At 33.5% G+C, this 27,047-nt stretch overlaps 1 protein-coding gene and 1 long non-coding RNA gene across 2 annotated transcripts in view; one reads left to right on the top strand and one right to left on the bottom strand.

Annotated features, from left to right (window-relative positions):
- LOC127872569 (multiple epidermal growth factor-like domains protein 10) overlaps positions 1-27,047 on the bottom strand; it is a 169,084-nt gene that overhangs the window by 3,537 nt on the left and 138,500 nt on the right. Inside the window, exons 14-17 of the mRNA XM_052415895.1 lie at positions 9,202-9,336; positions 7,645-7,779; positions 3,680-3,796; positions 3,046-3,073 (exon numbers count right to left, since the gene is read on the bottom strand). Of these exons, the coding sequence (XP_052271855.1) occupies positions 3,046-3,073; positions 3,680-3,796; positions 7,645-7,779; positions 9,202-9,336 (415 nt within the window). The remainder of the gene's footprint in view (positions 1-3,045; positions 3,074-3,679; positions 3,797-7,644; positions 7,780-9,201; positions 9,337-27,047) is intronic.
- Positions 21,615-25,148, top strand: LOC127871324 (uncharacterized). The gene is made up of 5 exons (XR_008045286.1): positions 21,615-21,714; positions 22,066-22,130; positions 22,936-22,997; positions 23,333-23,374; positions 23,789-25,148. It is a non-coding gene; the product is annotated as an uncharacterized LOC127871324 (long non-coding RNA).

The following is a 27,047-nucleotide window of genomic DNA, read 5'->3' on the forward strand; positions in this document are numbered from 1 at the left end:
AATGAATGAATGGATAAATAAATGAATTAATTAATTCATTAATGAATTAATAAATGAATGCAATCAATAATGAAAACTTGAACCAATAAATACATGAATTAATGCATAAATGAATTGGTGAAGAATGAACGAATGAAAACATGGATTAATGAAATAATACATTAATGTTAATATAAATAAATATAAACATAAATAATTAAAGATGAATCAATTAATGAACTAATCAATCAATGAATACATACATAAATGAATAATTAAAGAAACACATTTTCATGAAGGAAAGCGAACTATTTAAAGGGCGAAAACCAGAGCGAAAAGAGAGGTAAAAATAAATGATTCTCATTTAACAGGTTTACAACGTATACGTGGCATGTTGCGAATTTATCTGGACACTATCGAGGACAAAGTTACATTGATTGCTTAAGGAGAATATTTAAGAGGAAAATCATTCGCAGTACTAAACACAAACCCTGAAAGTTTAAACCGTGAGAACACAATCAGAGTACGAATAAAAAACATCCCATTGTCCGTCGATGATAGCACCATAACAAGAACTCTAACAATAAAAGGAGCGAATGTTATATCGCTCTACCGTGAAAAATTACGGATAAACAAAAAGCTGACCAACTGTGAAACAGCAGAGAGTAGCGATAGTATCGGCAATTTCCATCAAAACAAACCTCCCCAAAACTAAGGCCTTTGGGATATTTATAGGACGAGTGATTCACGCAGGTCAACAAAACACTGAAAATAGGCAAATTTAAAATGCACCAAATGTTTGCAAGAAGGGAAAATGTTCTCCGAATCTACACACAAATGAATGTGCATAAACACTGGTGGATCGGATCACAAAAAAAAATCGAATGCACGATAACCAATCACTCCTACACCGAACAAATTACGATTGAAACAGAATCATCGGACGACGAGTCACCGAGTGATCAACCCGTCGAGTCTGCGATAACCAATGCCAACAAAAGCCCCGGCCAAACACAAAACCAAAACGCATTTCGAAAGGTAAACAACCCAAGCAAAACAAGAAACACGAAAATCAGAAGTCGATATTGAACTTTGTGACCCCAAATAAGCACGTTCTCTCGAGCAAATCGAAATCTGCTAACTTGGCCGAGCGCTCATCGCCGACCCCAACGGAAGAACTACATGACAAGACGAAGGCAACCAGGAAGGTGAATCAGAGCGCCGTAGATCTGGGGCTAGGTTTAGTGTGACGTAAAATGCATTTAGGATGTTTTGTCCGAATTTCTCCCTTTGTCCGAATGTATACTGATTGACCCTAGCGGTTGAGTGCAGAAGCTCAGAGACTGCAAGAAAAGACAATAGTTGTGTATATACTACAGTGTACATAGACGGTGAAGGACAACACGAAACTGGTTGTGGGAACGATAACCTTTTGTTCAACTCTACAGATCTGGTAGAGGTTCGTCTACATAGGCGGTGAAGATATACAACAAAAACATGGCCGCAGAAAAACTGTTATTGTTGGCGTCAAATAAATACCTTTCAATAGCCTAAAATAGTTTTCTATTACATAATTTACAGATCAGGAAAACACTCATAGTTCCTTTGTAATATGTATACAAAAGAAAATCCACTTAAGTCCAAGTCTCACTTTTTCCGGTAGAGCCCGGTCCATCCCGGTTTGCTAACGCCGGTCGACCGGCGAGGACCGGGATGATTCGTAGCGTATACATTTTTAACGGTTGAAGCCGGTCAACTGCCCGGCAGAGTCCTAGTCAACCCGGACTGGCTACGGTTTATCCCGGTCAAGCCCCGCTTGTCGCCGGTAGTATCCCGGGGAAAGCCGGCACTGTCCCGGCATAGCCCCGGTTGTCGCCGGTAGTGCCCCGGTGAAAGCCGGCAGCGTCCAGGCAGAGCCCCGGTATACCGTAACACCGCCGGCACTCACCGTGTCTATACCGGCATCAGACCCCGGCAGAGCTACAGCAACGCCCCGGTTTCACCCCGGTCTTCGCCGGTAATGCCCCGGTGGATCCCCGGTGAATGCTGGTGGCATTCCGGCAGAGCGCCGGTTTTCATATGTACTGTAGCTATACCGGGACTCTAACGGCATTCATTAAAATGAAAGAAAAGAAAATTGTACGAAACAGTTAACGCTTTCTGCGCAGATTGAGGGTGTTGACATGTTGATTTTCTCTTCTTTCTTCGCATATTTCTAAGTATTGTGGTATTCTGCATTGATCATTACAGTTTAAATACAATTCACCGTACAATCATTTTTTTGTTGACATTTTCAGTTTTGAACCCCCCAAATTTGTTTCCTCCATTTTTTGTGAACCATTTATTTACACAATTCACTCTTATTCATCCAAATGTTGAACAAACAACACCTTTTAGTATGTATTAATAGATAAATGCATAATATATACAAATATGATAGTTTATAACATGTGACAAAAGGAATAAAGAAACAAGGGCTGTTTGTAAAACATGCATGCCCCCCATATGGGCTGTCAGTTGTAGTGGCAGCCAGTGTGTGAATACGTTTTTTGTCACTGTGACCTTGACCTTTAACATAGTGACCTGAAAATTAATAGGGGTCATCTGCCAGTCATGATCAATGTACCTATGAAGTTTCATGAGTTATCATCTGGAAACCATTTTACTGTTTCGAGTCACTGTGACCTTAACCTTTGATCTAGTGACCAGAAAATCAATAGGGATCATCTGCCAGTCATGATCAATGTTGCTATGAAGTTTCATGATCCTAGGCCTAAGCATTCCTGAGTTATCATCCGGAAACCATTTTACTGTTTCGAGTCACTGTGACCTTGGCCTTTGACCTAGTGACCTGAAATCTTTGTTTTTCTCCCCTTGAACGTCACTGTCCTACAGTTCGATGTAGTCACATTCAGGACTTTTCAATGATTGAAGTTCATTCCTGAACATTATATCGTAAACTGTATACTGTTATCGATAACGGTGATTTCAATACAAGCATGCTTACTTTTATATTTACAGTCAATTTCAAACAAACAATAATGTGTGAGAAATATATGTACTTACGATTGAATGGCTTCCAGAGCCCTCTTGCCTGTAATTGGAATTAAGATTAATTTTTATGACATAAGAAATTTTCATTAACTATGTGCACGAATGAACATTTTGCTTACATAATAAAATATCTGGTCAAATGTAATAATGTGATTTTACACCAAGCGTATATACTAACGGAAAAACAAGAAATTTAGGAGAGATTTATTTCATTACCTCAACTATTCATTTATGTAACAATTGCCTATACAGTACAAGATACTACATGCAATACACATAGTTAACATAAAACCAAGATTTTAAATTCGTTCACGCCATTGAAACAGTCAGTCAGAAACCATCGAGAAATTGTATCGGTTAATGGTTAAACACACTTCACACTTAGTCTGATATTAACCAAAAAACAGACATGGTTGTAATAAAAGTATTATCAGAGATCCACAAATAAAATTAAAATCAATAGAACAGAGTCATACGTTGATTTCCTTGCAAGTTAATAATTCAATGGTTACATTATACAATAGTATCTTTATTACATTTTTTTTAATAACGATAAAATGATATAAATACACGTATCATCGCAATCCATTTTTGTTAACAAGATTTTAGAACTCTTTCATGTAGAGAATTTAATAATGTTTCTTACGTTTCTTTGTTCGGGAACACACACATACAATGGTGGTGACGCAAACTATCAGCAGACCAGATCCCGAAGCCGTTGAAATCCATATAATTGTCGACGATTGTTTTGTATCTTCCGATGCTATGGCATAAATAATAAAACATACAATAACCGAAATATTTTTTCAACGAAAAAAACGTTTTTACCGCCTGCAGGTGGAAACTAAACACATGTTAAATAACATTATTATCAAAGATCCGCAAACACAATTTAACAACAATAACATAGAGTAATAAGTTGATTCCCTTGCAAGTTAATCATTAAATATCATACCCGTAGCCGGGGGGGGGGGGGTGCGTTGGGTGCGTTAGCACCCACTTTTTGTTACGAGTAAACAAAAGTGTACTATAAGTTGCACCCAACTTTATTTGACGCAAAAACCTTTATTTATATTTTCCAGGAACCCAGTGAGTCTTCGTATTTTAGCGTTAAAATAATGTTGCATTCAATTATCAACCGACATGTCACCATATAATTAACTTCTCGATGAAGTCATTTCAAAGATAGCGCGTGATTTTTATTAACAAGTTTTAACCGTAAAATTGTTGAAATCAACAGAAGTTTTGACATCAAAATTTGAGAATATCTAAGAAGCCGGTCTCCGCAACATGGAATTGGAATCTTTGTTAAAAATATTTATTTGTTCTCTGTATAATGCAAGAATATTAACCTGGCACTCTAATCCGTATACAATTTATACTTATTTATAAATATTTGATACTAAATGGTTCTTTTGTAACTTTTGTCTTCGTTATTAATGTTTGTTAAAGCTATAAATGTAATATATATCATAACCAAATTATGAAGCCTACTTATTGTGGCCTGAAATCCCAGTCCAATTACCTTTTTCGACAATTATCTAAATGACTGGAAAACAATTTGATTAACTTGAATAAATAATCTTATAAAAGAGAAATTACATTTTAGATGATTATTAAAGGAATGTTATGCCAGCTTCCTAATGACTGAAATAAAAGGACACTCTGTCGACTATTGCCGAAGACTTATGAGTCACTGGTTAATAATTTTGCATAATACCACGATTTATAACAATTACACATTGTGCACAGCATTTTCGACAGAATGCGTCATCTTTTTGTTTTATCCCCGTTCAACCATTTTCGGATCCTCTGAAGGGTTTTCCTGCCAAAAATATCAGATATGCTTAAGATATGATGATTTTTCTGTTGAATGACAAGAAAACAAAAAATTTCTTCAAAGCAATTTAGCTTTTTTGTAGGTTGTCAACTCTTAATGGCATCTTTCTGCTCCACATACAGAACTTTCCACAATGTTTTAATTGTGTCAAACTTGACACTAGGAAATATGTCCTACTCTTAAACAGTTGTTATAATGAATTTAAAACATTATAACATATGATCAGGTGGACATTTACATTTAATGTTCATTAACTGTGACGGATATTGAGCATAATGAGCAAATAAATATTTTTTCTTTTTTTCTTCAACGTCCTGGTATAGATTGTTGAGGACTTTGAGACCATAGGGCCAGTAGTTTGTGGCTATGGGGTCTTAATGAAGCCTTAAGTGTCATGTCGATCAGTCACTGTGTATGGTCAGTGAAAGTGAAATTTCATATAAAAATGCTCTATAGCGTCAGTCTCTAAATACAGTTAAAAGTGACCAGAATGCAGGAGTTTACGTTTCATTTTCAAAATTTTCTAGGGGGAGGACCTACAAAGCCCCCGATTGCAGAAGGGGGACATACCCTCCCGCACATACTCCCTTCGCCACTTCATTGCTCAATAACTATTGTCGATGGGAAAATTCGAAACCCCCTTTTCAAAATCCTGGCTACGGGCCTGAATGTACTTATAGAGAAAATATAATAGAGAGAAATATAATTAAAATTATTTGATGAACGATACCCTGAAATAAATACACGTGCCATATCGATCCCTTTTGCTGACACGATTTCAGAACCTTTTGTTAAACCTTTTTGTTAAACATCCAGACATTTCGGCAAGACAGTGAATATCGTTTATATCGTATTAATGCTCGCTCTATATCTCTATTTTAATCGAGCTGTAAATGTTTGACCCGCTAATAAAATTCGAATCGAGTAAAGTCAAGATTAAGAGCGAATATTAATTCGAAATACACGCTTATCCCTTTCTTGTTGATATGGCTTGAAAGTGAGCGGCATTTTAAAATAAATGCAAGTAATGAAAGGTATGGCGCGGCGAAAAATACCTGATTCCATGGACGTCGCCATATTGTTCGTAATAAACCTCAACATAAAATATGTTTTTATATCAAATGTCCAATTCAACAATCTCTAGATATGTTGTGTGTGTGCGTGTAAAGATGCTTAAATAAAAAATAATTAAGTAGTGTTTCAATTTAAAAAGATGGTATCAATGTTCAACGTTTATATAAGCAATGTGAATAGATATTAATTTGCAATAGTATAGTCCATCAAGAACCTCCTTTTCAGAAAACGTATTTGCTGCAATATTTGCAAATGTGGTTTCAGTGAAATGCCATTCATATACATAAAGAGTACGTTTGCTATTTTGTCCTAGTTGCTTATACCTTATTCAATCTCAACATATTTAATAAATGTCTGTACAGATGCATACCTATAACAGTTGTCAAAACAAAACCGAATTTTGTTTGAATCATTCATTAATTTACGAATAAAGCAAAAGGAACCAGTTCCATGCTACCTATTCACACCAAATTAGCAGCTCTTGCTTTCAAACTAAATCATCTAAAGTCGCCCATTTAATATAAAATATACGTCTGATTGACAAACTAAAGTGATTTGCAATCTACACGAATCCATTCGAGTGTTATTGTTTTTTTATTATTTAACATAATAATTGCGTGACATTTTGAAATGTTTGTTCAATAATAATACAATTCATTTTTTTCGCGAATGAATAATGTTCATTTATTCCTCATTTATTGTATAATCCGACAAGGAAACGGCAATGCGTTTCGGATTTCAAAAACTGAATAAAACGCACTTTATAATACTTACATGAAATAATATCTAAGTTTAACAATTCAAAAACTTTAGATATAACACTTGATGCAACAACAAATGCGGGCAATGATTTGTTTAGGAGGTCAGAACTTTATTTATGCATATATAACTACATGAATGACCCGTCAATTCATATCGCAATCGCGATCATTTGATCCCGCGAACCGCGATGATGTAACGGATCTGTGTGGGGATCGCGCTGATGTCGCCATTAGAGCCATTGACGTAAATAATGAAATTCAGCTAACAAAAGTCTGATTTGCGAAAATAATATTGTCGTTTTTGATATCAAGGTACGATGTTGTCCGGTATTCTTGTGCATTCAATAGGTATATATAGATTGGATCAAACGCATAAGAAAATCACATACAATATCGTGCTTTGATGAGAATGTATAATTCTGATCGACTTTTATAAATATCAATATATCTCAAATATTCACTAAAGATTTGTCCGAATGACATTAAAATGCTGGAATAATTCTGATAACCTGATCGTCACATGGTTCATTGTACAACAAGATAAAATAAAACATTTCCAGCATAGCGTACATTCCAAATCGTCTTTCCAAAAAACATTGTTTAAATTTGATATATATCTTTGCAAATGTATGGATCTAAAATTGGTCAATCGGTTGACAGATTTTAGATCATTATATGCGAACGCTAGCATGTGTTCATAAACATCTGTGCACATGTTTGAATCTCAACTGATCAATCTGTTGACATATTTAAGGATATGCTAAGCGGAAGCTTTCTTGTGTCCAAATATATATTTGCACATGTACGAATCTAATATGGGCAATCTGTTCATGGATTTTAGATGATTATATGCGGGCGCTACATATGTGATTTGCTTATATGAGATATGTTTTGATTTGTGCGTTTTTGTTTCATTAATATAATTTGACAACTTACTTTCATTACACGCTATTCCTTTCCATCCATCTGTACAGCCACCATTTCCACATGCACCCGTAACTTTGTCGCATGGGCCCATCAGGCACTGGCAGTGCTTGGAACAGTTTAGGCTGTAACTTCCGAGTGAGCAGCCTGACAAGGAAAACGTGTGGTGTATTCATGATTTGATACTGAGTACATGTATATTAAGTTACAATTTCTGTTAAATGGGTTTCAAATACGTACCCTTACTTGAACGGACATTACGAGTATCAAACGCAATGTTAACAAATTTTAACAATATTTCGCCCCATTGGTGCAAAAAGGTACCAGGTGACATTGAAATTAGAAGGCACATGGTACATTTTTGAACGAATTGAGCGATATTAAATACATAATTCTGAAACCCAAATTTAGTTTAGATGATCGCTACTTAACTTTATACTTAAATATATATTACACGATGAGTGCAACTGAGTGATTATGTAATACATTTGGGTCGAGCTCTGTCCGCTAGCTTTTACTCAGGAAAAATTATTTACATGAACTTACCAAGAACTGTCTGTTTGTAGGTTTTATTTGTAAACATCTCATTGTTAACGAATTTGGCAATACTTGCCGGATTTCAAAAATTGAATAACACGCAAGTTGTAATACTTATTTACAATAATATCTAATTACACAAATTTTAAAAATATTTATATAACACTTGATGCAACAAAAAATGCGGATAAATACTTGTTTAGGAGGGCAGAACTATGCTTATGCATATATAACTACATGAATGACTCGTCAATTCATATCGTTATCGCGATCATTTGATCCCGCGAACCGCGATGATGTAACGGATATGTGTGGGGATCGCGCTGATGTCGCCATTAGAGCCATTGACGTAAATAATGAAATTCAGCTAACAAAAGTCTGATTTGCGAAAATAATATTGTATAATTTGATACCAATGTACGTTGTTGTCCGGTATTCGCGTGCATTAAATAGTCATATATAGATTTGATACAAATCGTGTCAAAATCACATACAACGTCATGCTTTACTGAGCATGTATAATGCTGATCGACTTTTATAAATACCAATATATCTCAAATATTCAATAAAGTGTTGTCCGAATAATAATAACAATGCTGAAACAATTCTGGTCACCAATTCGGCATATGGTTCGTTGTACAATAAGATATAATAAAACATTTCCAGCTTATCGTACATTCTAAATCGTCTTTAAAAAATCATTGTTTAAATTTCATACATATTTTTTCAATTGTATGGATATGAAATGGTCAATCGGTTGAAAGATTTTGAGTATTATATGCGAACGCTACCTGTGTTTATAAATATCTTTGCACATGTATGAATCCCAACTGATCAATCTGTTTACATATTAAAAAATATGATATGCGGACGCTACCTTGTGTCCATATATATTTGCACATTTACGAAACTAAAATGGCCAATAGGATTATGGACGTAAGTGTATTATATGCGGAAGCTACACATCTGATTTTCTTATATGATTTTTTTATTTGTGCGTTTTTGTTTCATTAATATCCTTTGACAACTTACTTTCATTACACGCTTTTCCTTTCCACCCATCTTTACAGCCACCATTTCCACATTCACCTGTAACACCGTCACATGGGCCCACAAGGCACTGGCATTGCTTAGAACAGTTGATGCTGTAACTTCCGAGTGGGCAGCCTGACAAAGAAAACGTGTGGTTTATTTATGATTTGATAGTTAGTACATTAATATTACGTTACAATTTTGTTAAATGGTTTTCAAATGCGTCTCCTTACTTGAACTAACATTAAGAGTATCAAACGCAATGTTTACACATTTAAACAATATTTGGTTTAAAAAGGTACCAGGTGACATTGAAATTAGAAGGCACATGGTACCTTTCTGAACGAATAGGGCGATATTAAATTCATCATACTGAAACCCAAATTTAGTTTAGATGATCGCTACTTAACTATATACTTTAATATATGATACACGATTAGTGCAACTGAGCGATTTTGTAATACGTTTGGGCCGAACTCTGTTCGCTAGCTTTTAATCAGGACAAATTATTTACATGAACTTACCTAGAACTGTCTGTTTGTAGGTATTATTTGCTTACATCTCATTGTTAACAAATTCTACAATGCGTGTCGGATTTCAAAAAATGAATAAAACTTAATACAATAATATCTTATTACAATAATTTTAAAAATATTTATATAACACATGATGCAACAAAAATGCGGGTAAATTCTTGTTTAGGAGGGTAGAACTATGCATATGCATGTATAACTACATGAATGACTCGTCAATTCATATCGTTATCGCGATCATTTGATCCCGAGAACCGCGATGATGTAACCGATCATTGTGGGGATCGCGCTGCTGTCGTCAATTGAGCCATTGACGAAAATATTGAAAATAGGTAAAACAATCTTATTCGCGAAAATAAAAGTGTCGACTTTAATACCAATGTACGATGTTGTCCGGTATTCGTGTGAATTCAATAGGCATCTATAGATTGGATCAAAATCATATCAATATCAAATAATTATTCTGATCGACTTTTATAAATAACAATAAATCTCAAATATTCAATAAAGAGATGCCCGAATGCACATTACAATGCTGAAACAAATCTGGTAACCTTATCGATATGTGTTTCGTTTAACAACAATCTAAAATGTAACATGTTCAGCATATCGTACTTTTCTAATCGTCTTTCCAAAAACATTGTTTAAATTTCATAGACATCTTTGCAAATGCATGGATCTGAAATGGTCAGTAGGTTGACAGATTTAAGAGTATTATATTCGAACGCGAACCAATGCTTAACAATGTCTTTGCACATATATGAATCTCAACTGATCTTTCTGTTGACATATTTTAGTATAAAATTTGCGGACGCTACTTTGTGTCCATATATATATTTGCACATGTAGGAATCTAACATGGCCAATCCGTTGACCGATTTTAGAGTTCTTTATGCAGACGCTATATATCTTATTTGCTTATCAAATATATTTGTTTGATTTGTACGTTTTTGTTTTTTTAATATCCTTTGACAACTTACTTTCATTACACGCTTTTCCTTTCCATCCATCTTTACAGCCACCATTTCCACATGCACCCGTAACAACGTCGCATGGGCCCATACGGCAATGGCATAGCTTGGAACAGTTTGCGCTGTAACTTCCGGGTAGGCATTCTGACAAAGAAAACGTCTGGTATATTCATGATTTGATAATAAGTACACATATATAAAGTTACAATTACTGGATAATTGATATCAAATACGTCTTCTCACATGAACGCAATGTTTGCAAATTTTAATAATATATTAAATACATACTACTGCAACCCAAATTTAGTTTAGATTATACTTAATTTTATACTTCAATGTAGGATACACGATGTGTGCAACTGAACGATTGTGTTTTACATTGGGTCGTGCTCTGTGTAAAAGTGGTTTATTGAATGTGCGTACAATTTCGTCCGATATTTGCCTGTGCAGTCCGCACAGGCTAATCAGGGACAACTCTTTCCACCAAAACTTGATTTTTGCTAAGATTAGTCTTTATTGAAATGAAAATTGCATAGACAATATCATAATCGTTCCTGATTAGCATGCGCGGACTGGACTTGGACGACACTTTACGCACATGCATTAAGCCCCTGTTTCACAGACTACGACTCATTTACATTGTACTACTTACATGAATCAAAAGGTGTCAATTATTTCCATGCTGGTTCATGGTGTCTCATACTTGAATGTTTTACTTTTTTTATAAAGACATTGTATATTTATTCATTGATTCTTTAAGATGATAAATAAGTTTCTTTGCGTTAAACAAAATATACGTATAGCTTTCGCAGTGGTTGAGTATTTCATGAAACATTATTTTTTCTGACACAACCGGCTCGTGATTTGTATGTATTATAGTTTCAAACGTTATGAAACAGGAGAGAATGATCATGAATACGAATTATTATGTCAGAATGTTAAATACTCAGCGTTAAAGTACGTTCTTAGCTTGTTGGTATTTAATAATTTCACAAAATTCCAAACGGTATTAAGTATCATCGTAACCCATACAGACTGTAGCTTGTATGTGTGAGTTAGCCTTTTCTCCGTCCACAATGGTCGCGTTTGAAGTAATGAAGTTCATCATGAAACGATGTTCCGAAAAGCACATTGCCAACGCGCCATTTTGAGAAAATGAATGCGAAACAAAATGTGAACATCAATTAATGTCTTTCACCTTAGTGGAAACTTTTTTCCGCTAGGTGCATGAGATGAAAAACAAAAATGACCAACATCAAAGGGGCAATTAATTTTCATTTCAAATAATTACCTGGAACCTATTGTCAGAACGCGAATATTCATGTTACATAAACGATATTGTACCTAGGAATTAGTTGAATTAAACATCTTGGTAATCCAAGATACTATTGCGAACTATTTTGCAAGCATTTGCAAATAAGCTACAAGCTGATAACAATTAATATTCATCAGTGATGGCCTAAGCCATTGATACTGAAAATATCAAAACGCAATTCATGGGTCTGTAAAATACTTTCACGGCGGGTTTGAGCATATTTTATTTAGATATGCAGAGCAAAACCATATTATTGATAAAATGTAGCATTATTTCCGATTCAACGTCTCAAACACGCTATGTAAGCATCCGTATTAGAAATACACGAATAACATGTTATATTCATAGCGAAATTTGCCTTTTTATTTCGTCAGGCGTTTAACCATGTATATTGCTTTCTGTGATTAAACACGTATGATGAACTAAAATACATGTTAAAAAACTGTACATTTACCCCAATGTCTGTAGAGGTTAGTCCTCCAATGAGCGCCGCATATCTGGCTTTTGTCGCCCGGACAAATCAGTTTGCACTCTGATTATATTGTTGGGGTTGCTGAATTAAGCGTATTACCACAGTAACAATGCCTCCTCGCCTATTGCAATCAGAAACAAAATATTTTGATACCATTGCCGTTGTTTAAGAATAGGCAATAACATCGTACTGTCCGTTGGGATGTCATTTTTTGTTAACTGATATATACATAATTAGATGATATATTTTTGCCAATATGCAAAAGACATTTTCAAGGAGAAATACGTGAGGCGCCCATATTTGATTTGAATATAATTAATTCCAACAAAAAAAATAGCACCAGTACATGTTTTAAAGTAAGTGTTCAATAAGCTTACGCATTTTTTGCAACGATGTAAGAGTATTGTTGATAATATTCTTGTCCAGTATTTTCCACTTGTCCTTAGAAGCATTTTGTTAATGATTTTCCTAGTGGTGAGTTGAGTATTCAGATCGTCGACGCGTCGTCAACGAATTGCTGATGAAAATTTCGAGTCGGCGAAAAGTTGACGAATTTGTTACCGTACCGATCATGTGATACTTTTTTTACTACACCATTTCTGTTTACCGCTCAACTGAAACGAGCTTATTTATTGGATAAAACAACCCCTTTAAACCAATCAGCGATCGTAATACGGATGTGTAGAGGCAATTCATTCAAGATATCGGTCAGAGAAGAATTTGTTCCCTTGTCAAGAAACTATTATCATAAGGTCCATATTTATGTAGATATTTTCATATTCTTTTGATAATGATCTTGAAAGTTGTTTTTTTGAAATAAAATTACTTTTTAAAGATCTGTTTTTATTTTTCAATCTGTAATATTCTTCACTCTGTACACGATTTGTTGATGTTATTGGGTTTAAACGCCGTTTTCAATACAGTACGTAACATTGCAGCCACAAGATTTTTCACTAATTCGAACACGAAGCAAGATTTTGTTTGCATTTATTTATTATTAAATCACAAAACACATAAGGAATCGCTGATTATGGCTTCCGATTAATCGACTCGGTTTTGTGGAACCGATTTCAACCACAAGATTATCCTATACAAAATTCCAGCATCAGGAGACTTAGGCATCCATGCATCACGGTCACTGTTTTGTGGTGCGAATTGAGGCACTGCCCTGATGGAGAATCTTTAAGTTCCGACTCTAGAAACAGTTTCGGATATTCATTTCGAAGAACCGGCTTTCATTACCTTATTGATTAAGTAATTGCTATTAACTTTAGTTCCTTTGTTGTTAAGCCGAATCTCGGTTTTCCTCTTAAGTGATGATTTTTGCATAGTTTTCTTTGTTAAACTTTCAATATTATGGTGATAATGTTATACACATTTCCTTTAGATATGCATACCATGGACGACATCTCACGTTGGTCGACAAAATAATTTTGGCGATAATAAGATTGATTTTGCTGATGACGTCCGATGTGTCCACATTTCGACGATATAAACTTTTGGAATTGGAAGGTTAGAATTGATGTTTTGAGTTGACGTCCAATATAATCATGAACGTTCTTGATGGAGCCTACGGCATTCGAAAACAATATAGATTTGAATACTCCTATACGCGTTTTAGACTTCACAAGTCCAAAAACTACCCCTTAAAGTTTAGCCCTAATATGAAAAACAAATGTTGCAAAATTAAGATTAGGATTGAACAAGATAAAATCAAAGCAATTTCCACATGTGTTGCAAGCGGAACTTTCTATAGTTGTATACAGATTGTGTTCCAATCAACTATGGGCACCTCTCGTATGCTATACGTTATTACATAACATTGATAATACAAAAGATAACACGCAATGTACACTACAGATGGAGCAAATAGGGATAAACCTAATATATTTAGTTTTCATAGCTAAAAGATTGTATTTATATATTTGTTTCTTTGTGTTGAGTCAATATATTTGTTAAACAAGTGCAACGTTAATCTACAACCAACCTCCACTCCGAAAAATTTGTAGCGGCTGCAGGTTTTTGAACATTCGGATGGTGAGTTCGAATCAGAAAAGTTATCATAATCTGCAAGGATTCGGTTGCTGCTATCTTGATAACAGCCCATATAAATGATACCTGTAAATGAATGTTTAATTATCCTTAGTTCATCAATGAACAATAATTTTCGGGTGAGTCCATCATCTGTAAAAACCGTCATTGCTTTTCATTGCATTTTAACAAACACTTTATGTGTTTAATGTTTCAAAATCAGACAGGGATAGACCATGTTTACACGCGCATTGCCATGACTGCGGTTCTGTTGCCTATATGAAAGATTTGTTGATAAATGTGATGCTGCATGAACATGCACGAATTTCAATACACCAATCGATGCCCAGGATTATAAAGCAGGGCCTACACATCATTTCAAAATTTCTAAATTTTACAGCTGAAAGTCTTTGTGTTTCCGAAACACATAATTTTACGTTATTATTGTTTTTAACATTGCATTACAAAAACTATTAAGCTTGATATATTGTATACAGTGCAATTGATAAATGAACACGGCATAATAATTTACATCAACTACCATAACGAATACCTTGGAGTTTTAGACTTACCGGTCGCAACTTAACTAAATTAAAATTATATTTAACAAGGGGTTGTTAATGTCAACACTTATTATTTTTATAAACTAATCTATGAACGTGTAAGTGTCAAAAACACAAAAATAGTCTGCGAATACGGAATCGTTTCTAAGCACAAGCAAACACGTTTATAATATGTTTAATCGCAATAGGTAGTAAGTGTCACACACTTTAGGGGAAATGTTACCCTTTTCTATGAAAATGCACTGCAAAGTGCAGTTTTGAATCGGATATCGAGTATAAAAGCCAGTGCTTTTTGCGAGGATGATTAGACGTTGCACACGCCTGCTTTTAATTATTGACATTAAATTCTACAGAACTGTTATTTGTAGATAGACTTTGTTAACGCAGGGACCTATACAAACCTATACAAACAAAGGGATGTGCAACTTTAATGATCCGAAGTACAAGCTTTTTCGCCATTACGCCAAAACAAACGAGACTTCACGCGAGAGCTCAAATGTTCACGGTCGACATTTTATTCAACACGAGAAACTGACAAGAGGTATCCGTTAAATTGCTTATACAAGCACAATCATTATTTAAATATTCTTCCTTATAACAGTTTTATTGACATGAGATAGAGCAATCCTTATTTTAAATGTAAAAAATGTATTTAAGAACAAGGCTGAATATAACAAGTGTGAGACAAAATTTCATTCACTTTTATAAAGCAACAAAACAACCATTTATTGCTGCAGTCGTCATTTCTTTATAATGATAGCAGTCATATTAAACTTAAAGACGTCAACACTGGCTCTAACTGTATAATTAATGCATTTTTCAAAATTTAGCAAATCTTTTCCATCCATTTTTCACTTTGTATGTGCACTGTTAATTAAAACATTGGTCATTTGTTATGTCACATATGAAGAAAATATCATGCCTTTTAATTAACTTTCTTAAATCCGATGAACGTTTGTCACAGCTTTTTTCAGTCATTACAAGCTCTATACTATAAAAGTTAGTATTTTCGTACATGTAACATTTTGAAGAATTGCGTGGTGTACATTTAATTTGCATTATTTGAAAATTCATAAATTAGTATAAGCTCAAAGAGGATAGAATATGTTTATGTTTGTAATATTTTAACCACCTATAGCCCGATTAACATATGCCGCAGCTTTTTTCCACGGGCTTGCTCATCACAATCTCAATACTTAACATGTTTTTATTTTCACCAATATTACATTTTGATGCATATTGTTGTTACATTTAATTTGCATTATATGAAAACTGGTTACCATACGTAAGCTCATAGAATATAGTATTTAGTCATGGTTTTTTACTTTCAACAATCGTCTGTCGCATTTCTACATATTGAATTTTTATTCAACAGTCTCGCTCATAACAAGCTCTGAATAATAATTGTTGTTTCCTTCCACAAATTTTACATTTTGATGCATTGTGTGGTCAACATTTGATTTGCATTATTCGAAAACTGGTTACTATGCATAAGCTCAAAGAAAATGGAATTTTAGTTATTTTTGTTCAATAATCTTCTTTCCCATGAAAACAAGTTGAAGCTTTATCAATAGGCTCGGTCAGAACATGCTTTATAATATACATATTGATATTTGTACACATGTTACATTTTGATTCATGATGTGGTAAATATTTTATGTGCATGTTTTGGTAAGTAATTTTTTATCAGTTTTAAACAACCTTCTGCCCCATTTACATATTTCACAGGTTTAAGTGTAAAGGATCTGTCATTAAATGTACAAGCTCTATTTTTATCATATTGGAATTTTTCTCAACTTCAGAAATTTTATAACTTTTATGGTTGACAGTATTTTGAATTGTTTAAAAAGTCAAAACTTTATATAAGCTCAAAGAAAAGAGACAATCACTCGTTTGAAGTTTAGTTTAAGCATCTAAAAACTCATTTACATATTTCAGTGGAGTTTTGCACCTTCAACTTTGACTGTTTGGTTGTTTTACATATTATTTAAACTTTAATCCTGATTTGCAAATACAACCAAATCTGACAGTTGAAGTAATTAATTTCAAACCAATTTATTTCGAATCATAATGTGTTTAATTTTAAGGATGCCTTAAAAGATCAAAAGGGGTTTTCTTGCTCTTAAATGAAATGTTCGACCTTGCAAATAAAAATATCATGATTTCAGCAAAATTCAGCTACTTGAAAACCTCAGTTAATAATGACATTGCCACAGTTTCAACTGATTCTGCTTGCACAACATCTGGAATTAGAAAAATAGTGACACACATGGGTAATCATAGCCATGCTCGACACCCGAATTTGATTCCTTTTCCTACCTGAGACGTACCGCGAACATCCCAGCAACTAAGATAATTCAGGTCTACTAGATATAGCATTGGCGACAACAAACTTCACAAAACTTGCCGAAGAACTCAGACAAAATAAAATTCCATTTAAACATATCAATTAATAAACAAAACTGATGCATTTTTAGCACATCAACATAATCCACCAGTGAAAAGATCTGCTTTACTCAAAAGTGACATCCAGATTTGTGAGTAAGTTCATAAACAAATGTATTCCCTTAACTAATTATTAATAGTAAGTATCAAAACTTGTTAAAAAAGGTGATTTGGTATTTTAATTACATTATTTTTTGTGTGTTTTGCGGTTTTTCAATAATACTACTAAATCCATTTCATCACCAGGTTCAACGGAATGTTCGTGTTGTGTTGTTGAATAATAATCAGAAACTTGTTAGTCATATTATTAAGTTCTACTTCACATTGCAAATTGGTACTTGTGCACTATCTGGTTCAAAAATATTAGTTTTTTACATGCTATGGATATTTTCTTATTTTATAGTGATACAAGAATAAATGCTTATTACACTTCTAATCATGATTTTATTGTTATCTATTATATATTTCTGAAATTGAATAAAAACAAGTTTAACTACCATGCATATAATAATTTGTATGTTTCAGTGACGCAATTATTTATATTTTACAACAAGCTGGGATTCTTTTTTTGTAAAAAAATGTTTGCGCAAAAGAATGTATAGTGTATGTGAAAAGCGAATTGTACCTTGTGTGGATTTGAACGAATACAATGTTAATCGTAGCAAAACACGAATACCGTGACTTTTTTGTTACTGATACTCAGAAGCACACGTTATAAGACTTTTGTGATTAACCTTGCTGATAATAATAATACAATGGCATGCGAAACTTGAATATCTCGGGAGATAAAAGAACAATTACACATTTTAAGTTGTATGAAATTAACAGGGATTGATAATGCCGATATTTCATATCACGGTAACATTTGAAGTTAATTAAATAACCGGTCTTTTGAACGTGCGATATATAACCGCAAGAATAGTCTTGAACAAGATACGATAATTGTAACTCGTCAATGTATCCGGAAATTATGAATACTGCTTGTTAATAAGACCAGTTTATGATTTATTATTAAGACAAACAACGCACGCATGAATGAATGTGTGGCTTGTTTACTAAACAACGTTAGTTTTATATTATAAAACATAACACCATAAATGAGCGAACTATCTCGCAATCGATGTTACTTAGACGCAATATCGATATAGAAATCATTAAATCGATCGTGATTATCAAATAAGACGCATCTGTGTTTTTTGTGCGCGTCGTAACGGGATATTGCGAGGTTTTGAATCCCTTGGTTGTAAAGGTGTCAGGGTAACGTCACATAAATCGAATTTGGCAATGCATTACAAATTTCAAAAATTTAATAGTACGCATTGAACAAAATCTTAATGAATGGATATCTTATTTGAATATTTTTTAACATATGGATAAAACACTCGATGCGATAAAAAGAGAGGTTAAATAGATCCGAAAACGAAAAGTGCATATTTTGATTTGGAACGTTTTGTTTAGAATCGACACTCAAAAGGGAGCATTCGTCTCATGAGTCGTACCTTGTACGGAGAATGTGTACGTCAGATTGAAACCCCTCGCACCAACCCCGGAGTCTCTGGAGAAGACAATACAGGAGTAGTTCGACTGAGACGTGAACCCCATAGGTGGAACTGTCCCGCAGTACTTCCCGATTGACGGAGAAGATGTGGAAGGTCCATGGAAGAGCTCCAGGTAGTCATAACTGCAATTGGTGTGGACCGCCAGTGCAAAGTCTGTAAAGTTCACCTTAAAACAAAAAAGACAAGTAATTTAGTTTGTCTTTATTGTAGTGAAACTGTGGGCGTGTAAAAATACTGAAGCTTGAATATTGTTAAATATTGCCTCTTGATGTAGCAATAAAAATGAATAATATTATAATAATTTTAAAAGTCAAATATTATGGTTATATAAAGCACTTTCTTTATCAAGTACAAACATGATTGAACAAAAGTATAATACTGTTCGGTTGATCGAACAATAATTAAATGTAAAGTATGCACATTGATCCAGTAGCCCTCTGGTGCGTTGATGACCCAGGTACATTTAATTTTGCTGCTGTAATTCGATGGGTAGTTGGGGCTCGTGATGACGCCAAATGGGCCCGTCAGGACCCCACCACATTCTATAAAGGCAAGCAATATACGATGATGAAATGAAATTGAAGATTGTGAAGATTTAAAGTAAAGTGCAGTTCAAAACTAGTTTATTTTATCTTCTTTTAATTTACTTAATTAAGTTTAATTTATTATGCAAACATTATATTTTTCAAAATAAACATTAACACTTTTGGTCTGATATATATCTTCTTTTAATTTACTTAATTTAGTTTAATTTATTGTGCAAACCTTATATTTTTCAAAATAAACATTAACACTTTTGGTCTGATATATATTTAAATCAAAATTATTTTTCGACGCTTATAAAGAGACCGAGAAAATGTGAATATTATATTAATGAAAGTGAAATTGCAGGCCTCGTCATACAATGTTTAATAAAGTTAAATAACTTTCGTTAAATAAATATACAAAACGTTGTTAAAACAACATTATTGTATTAATTAAAAGAGCGTGATTTGGTAAATTTTATTATTCATTTGTAATTACGTATTAGACATAAATACTTTAAATGAATTATTTAATTATTTTTTAAAGACATTTAAAACATCATGTGTGACATACATATTGATAAAAAAGTTAAACTTTAAGAGGAATACCTTGTAATTTTTTTTCTCATTCTTAAAATAACTGATTAGCACAATTGAATGTAACAACCTCGCATAGATGAGAAAAACAACAGCATATTTTAATTTGTTTAATGTTACTTGGTGAACTGTTTGATTTCGATAACTGTTGAAATAAACATTTAGAAGAAAGATTAAAGCTATGTTTACACAGCGTTTTATTTAATTTAAGTACGTTGAATGAAAGCACCAATTTTTAATAGTAACATATACAACTATGACACTTCATTGTGCACTGAGGTCTTACAGCCCCCCCCCCCAAAAAAAAAAAATCCATTAGTTGAAGACAAATATTACGCGCCCCCATGCTCTGTGGATTCGGAGCGAGAGTCTCAAGTATATGCTGACTTATAAATGACAAAGACGTATAAATCTGCAATTCGCAATCAATGGTTAAATGTGACGCTCTGATAATAATTATTTGTATCACAGAGACTGCGGAGCTTATAGGTATGTTATATATATGTTAGGTATATATTGTGTAATGATTTTACTGAAGAAGTTTGCATTCGATTTCTTTGTGTGTACATCACTAGTTTATGTGTGTTTATATTTTGTCTGCAAGGTTTGTTAGGTCTGCAACACTATACCGGTATATTGGTATACAAGTTATATACAATCAAATACAATATAGGTCTCAATGTTCAGAAATCATGTTGGATTCGATTTTGTAGTTTTTATTTAGCGTACAAATCATTGGACAAATAATCAAACAAAGTTATTTTATTGGGCACAGATATACGCCCTTTAAGTGATTGAATTATTGCAGATTTTATCGTTAAGCATCAAATTAATGTGTATTTTGCACTATAACAGTACACACATCAGGAGCCGTATTCATCAATAATAAACTCAAACTTGGACTCAAACTCAGACTTTGACTCAGGCTTAGACTTACTAAAGACAGACTCAGGATTCGTATTCACGAACGCATTTGGAAATAGACTTCAATAAGATTGTGTTTTTTTAATGACGTCACGACTAAGCGAACTCTCTAGTAGGGAAAACGCGCCAAATAGTGTCAAAAATAGTAGCGGGCATGTTTGCTATAACTTATTGAATGGAGTGTTTGGCAGTTGAAGACAGCGAAACGAAGCGCCAGCAGGTCCAGATTGGTCCGAGCCAGAGATTGTTTTTAATGCGCTGGTTCGGGACCGCTGGAACCTTCTATCCGCGAGTATAAGGGGATCGGAGCCGAAAAGATTTTGGTTATTCGAAGAAAAAAATGGGACGAGGTGGCGAGTAGAATATCAATGTAAGTTATATGTTATTATCGTATCTGCCTTATAGTTGTAATATTTTATTTAATAGCTTACTTTTGGATTTGCTACCGATGTCGTTTTTACTAGCGCCGAATAATGCACTATGTAAACAAGGGGCATGACCACTCAGCAAATTGTACTTACGGATTTCGGATGTGATTGTGGAATGTGTTTTAGTTTCAAACATTTGTTATGATTTATGGTACGGTTGCACGTTCTTTGTTTCCAAAATTTGCACAAGTGAATTGTTATTTAAGTATTAATAATGAATATTTGTGGTTTCACGGATAAGTTTACCATTTAAGGAGGTCTATTATTTTAGTTTTCATCTCGTACCCTGTTAGATTCGTACCCATGTGTGTTTTATTCGTATCTGATTACAATCTGCACATTTCCAAACGAACTTTTTATTTACTACACGTTTACGTTGATAACTATTACCCTGTATGTCGTTTATATTAAACTAATCGACAGTTATGATGGCAAACATGAAATTAAATGTGTTTCATAAATACTGCTATACATCATACAATTGTTTTTATTAAACTTTCAGAAAATTTGGGGTCGCAAAAACTGGTGAACAGTGCCAGAAGAAGAACCAAAATTCCAAGGCTCGGTGTAAGTTAATTACTTTTTTTGTTATGCTTTCATTTAATTAATTTTGTTGAAAAACTATAATCAATTGCAATTAGTTTGTTTCAATATTACTACATGTCGAACCTAATATGTGTTTTGTATGTGATATAATCACAATGACTACTTACTTATATTGTTAAAATTTGTAAAAAAGCTTATGAGCATTTTCATTGGTTAATGTATGTTTTATGATACTGTATTATTTTGCTGAAATGGTGCTAGAATATATACAGCTACGTCACGCATTGAAAACAATTTTCAGTTTTTTTCGTTAAATTTAACTTAATAATAATTGTCTAAATGCGTAATTGAATTAGTGTTATAAAAAAGATCTGACACTTGTCAATTCATATGATTATTGATTAAACTCATCAAGGAAATATGTAGGTAAGCTCACCAAAGGTGCACTAAATAACAATATTCATGAACTCGTTCACAGAAATATGGTATGAAATGGCAACTTGTATCAGAGTCTTTGTTTGTTGTAAATATAGCAGGGTTTGGTATAAGGACAATTAAAATAAAACATTAAGATCATAAATTTAGATCGGCTAATGAAGTTTGTGCATTTAAGGAAGTATTTCTATTCCTTTTTGTTAGATACTTTAAATCTCTTGACTATTTCAATTTTGTTGTTGAGTTCATTTATTCAAGGAATGAGTGCAAATACAGACATTGTATTTCTTGGTAATCAACTAATTATTATTATTAATGAGCATAAGTGTATGTGCGTAAGTGTTTTACAAAGTTATATGTTTGAATTAATTTTTGCGTTTAATTTTTGCAGCTTCTTCATATGCGTTACAAAGCAGTGAGCGTGCCACAACAGCCAGCAGTGAAGAACATATGGTAAATAAATAGATTATCATTTATATGCAAACCATTAACCATATGTATAGAACATTGAAAATGCAAACCATATGAATTATATTGTATGCATCACATTCAACATAGTATACAATATAATAGAAATTCACCCTTATATAAAAACAAAATAAAAGAAAAAAACATGCATTAAATTAACATTAAACATTGTGTTTGAAAATTAACACTGGGATTATTATACATTAACTTAAGTATAGTATATTAACATTAGTTGTCAATTTTATTGCATTGAAAACATCACTGGATTAAATTAATTTAGATTTTTTAAGTGACACTATATTTTTTTCATGTGATTTCAGAGTGTACCAGTCATGAAAGTAGAGGCATTAAGTGTAAAGAATGTAAGTTTTGGATATCTTTAAATTTAGATTTCAAATTGTCTGGAACAAATCTTGAAAATTAAATATTAATAAATTTAACACTTAGATAGCTCTAATTGAAGGTATTGCAGTGCATACAATTAATTTAGAGTTAATAATTAACTTGCATGGATGGAATTCCAGTTCTTAAAACTATACTGACAATACCATCTGACAAAGCAAGTACTGTATAATGTTATTATGTAATATGCAACAAAAGTCATGCATTTGTTGAAACATAATTAGCATCAAATATGTTAAAACTAAGTACCAATGCATAGTACCAATGCATACATAGATTATGTGATATATATGTATTAATTTTTTAACCTTTGAAGATCATAATATGAGAACAAGTCCATTTATACAAATCACACTTTTTATCCATTTTTGCAGCGCTCACAAAGAAGAACGACAAGAGATCACAAGCCGATACCTTAACAAAACTTACAGAGAAACCGATGGGAAATAACTAAGAAAAATTAGAATAAGAAATAAAAAGTTGACTGTAGAAATTGAAATAATACATTTGGAGAAAAAGATGTGTTTAGTGTCAATACGTGACCAAGTGCTATAACTCTGACATGTAATAAACTAGTAGTAGATTTATTCCCCTTTTTGTAATTAAAAGGATCTTATTATTTTTTGTGCAACTACTTTATAACTCTATTATTTCTAAAATAGCTAGTCTATATTAGAAATAATAGTTATGGGGCAGTTGCACACAAAATAATAAGATTTTTTTTAATTCAAAAAGGGGCATACTATTATTTCTATGATAAAAATATGATTCTATCCCTTTTTGTACTTATAAAATTCCAGTCAATATTTGTGTGCTTTAAGAAATGTAGGTTAAATATTACATTGGTCATTGTATTATGTTACTGACATATAAAATACATTCTACATTCAAAGAGGAATATAAGTTGAATGCGTTGTCTTGGGACACTTCTTGATATTATTTGCTTACAAGATATACATCATTGATAATAATAAAATTCTTCATTCAATGAACTGAATGAAATTCCAGAATAATGGTAGATGCAGTTATGTGAATTTGAAATTAGACATCAACAAATCCTGGCATCATGCTTTAGCCGTGGCCAACTGGCAGTGAACTTGAGTGAAGCTCGTTATTCTGTAGCTGGCATCATACACAGCCTGTTAACATAAAACATGTTATATTACACTAACAAAATAAGACATGTTTTTGTAAAATTTTTCTAAGTTATTTGATAAAATGCTGATAAAATGTTTCTTATTTTGCTAATGGCAAACTGTTAAAATTAACATACAGTTGTTTCATTAAATATTTGTGTTTAAAATAAAGTTGTATCAAATAAAAAGGATTGCATTTAGACTTGCACATAACTGACTGTTAAGCCATACCTGAACGTTGATGGTGGGAACGCCCTTTCGCCCTATGTAGACTTCTACATGGTTTACTGGCTTCTTGATATGCACATGCGTCCAATCGATGCACCCCAAAGTACTTGTAAAACCTGAAAGTTGATCATTTAAAATTGACCCATTTTTTGGAAAAATTACAATATTAATAAGTAAATAGATATTGATATAAATGGATTATGATCGGTGCATTTATGTGCATTATATTGAATGAAAGTTCTGCCTTATGTCAGAAGTGATGCAATATGCTGATGTGTCTTAACTTGATAATCAAATTTAATGTCATCGTTTTACTATTGATTGAAAATGCAATAATATGTGCATTTGAGAATAAAATATTATTTCTGTTGTTGAGTGTTTTATTAATTTACAAATAAAGTGCATTACAACAATGCACTTGCCATCAACAAATGCATATTCTACAGCATTTGTCGCAAAAATACATTTTGTATTGGAACTCAATTACAACATAGACAGACACAAGGACAGATGCACATATGGATTCAGGTGTACCCTATATCTTCTTAACAGGGTGTATAATATACACATTAATTATAGCACCTTTTTATACGCCCGTATAAAATACGGGACGTATTATGTGAAACCCCTTGGCGGCGGGCGGCGGGCGGAAGGCATCACTTTGTCCGGACTCTAATTCAAATTGTATTCATCCGATCTTCACCAAACTTGGTCAGCAGTTGCATCTAGTTGATATCTAGGCCAAGTTCGAATATGGGTCATGCCGGGTCAAAAACTAGGTCATAGGGTCAATAAGTGCATTTTCAAAGGGGCCACTTTGTCCGGACTCTATTTCAAATTGTATTCATCCGATCTTCACCAAACTTGGTCAGCAGTTGCATCTAGTTGATATATAGGCCAAGTTCGAATATGGGTCATGCCGGGTCAAAAACTAGGTCATAGGGTCAATTAGTGCATTTTCAACGGCGCCACTTTGTCCGGACTCTAATTCAAATTGTATTCATCCGATCTTCACCAAACTTGGTCAGTAGTTGCATCTAGTTGATATCTAGGTCAAGTTCGAATATGGGTCATGCCGGGTCAAAAACTAGGTCACAAGGTTACTTAGTGCATTTCAAGCATTTAGCATGGTGTCCGCTCTCTAATTGAAGTAGTTTGCATCTGATCATCACCTAATTTGGTCAGAAGTTGAGTCTAGATGATATGTAGATCAAATTCGAATATGGGTCATGCCGGGTCAAAAACGAGGTCACGATCGGACACATAATGAATTTCAAGCATTTAGCATGGTGCCCGCTCTCTAATTGAAGTAGTTTTCATTTGATCTTCACCAAATTTAGTCAGATGTTACATCTAAATGATATCTAGGTCAAGTTCAAATATGGGTCATGCCGGGTCAATAACTAGGTCTCGAGGTCACTTAGTGCATTTCAAGCATTAAGCATGGTGTACAAAACCTCCGAACGGGCGTATCTTGTGACAGTTTGGCACTCTTGTTTAAAATTAATAAACATTAATTTACATTACATTAAAGATCAAGAATTTAAAAATAACTACATAATCGTCTTGATTTATTTTGAAAATGTTTGGAGAAAAAAAGTCCCCGATGTAATTTCGAACCACCGACTAGTCGGTCAAATATAATCACGGGCACCGATGCGCTACCAACTGCGTCATGGCAGTGTAACTTTATTCGGCATATACATATCTATAGGTAAATTCCTACATCTATAAATAGATTTGTAATAGTAATGAAATCAAAATTTATGCATAGTAAATGTCTTGTAAACGTTTTCTAATAGGTTTCCCTTTTTAGAAAATATCCATTATTATAGTTCATGATACATGCAAATTATATGTTATTACTTTTTCATTCAAACAACAAGTATTATCCATAAAATTAGTGCATGTTCACGTTCATTAAGTTTGGAGATTATTTTCACAAAAGACAACAAACAAACGCGGACAATTATGAATTTGACAGTTGTTTACAATAAATAAGAACAATTGCAAAATGCACACATCGCAAATGACTCACGTATCAGCGATCGCACCAAGTTCTTGTTTTGCACGAACGGCGTCGTACCAGCTGGAAATTTGACAACTTCAACTCTCTAGCTGTCAAAATATTATTGACCTGTGCACAGGTCTACATAGTTCTGGCTACCATAACTTTAAATGCCGCTTTTTTTAATGATTTTTGCCACGTTGCTCGGGAAAGTACACACTGCCAGGGCGACCGGAACTTGCAGAATCCGCATCGTATTGC

Source organism: Dreissena polymorpha, chromosome 3 (genome assembly GCF_020536995.1).
Source record: "Dreissena polymorpha isolate Duluth1 chromosome 3, UMN_Dpol_1.0, whole genome shotgun sequence".
Classification (NCBI taxonomy): Eukaryota; Metazoa; Mollusca; class Bivalvia; order Myida; family Dreissenidae; genus Dreissena; species Dreissena polymorpha.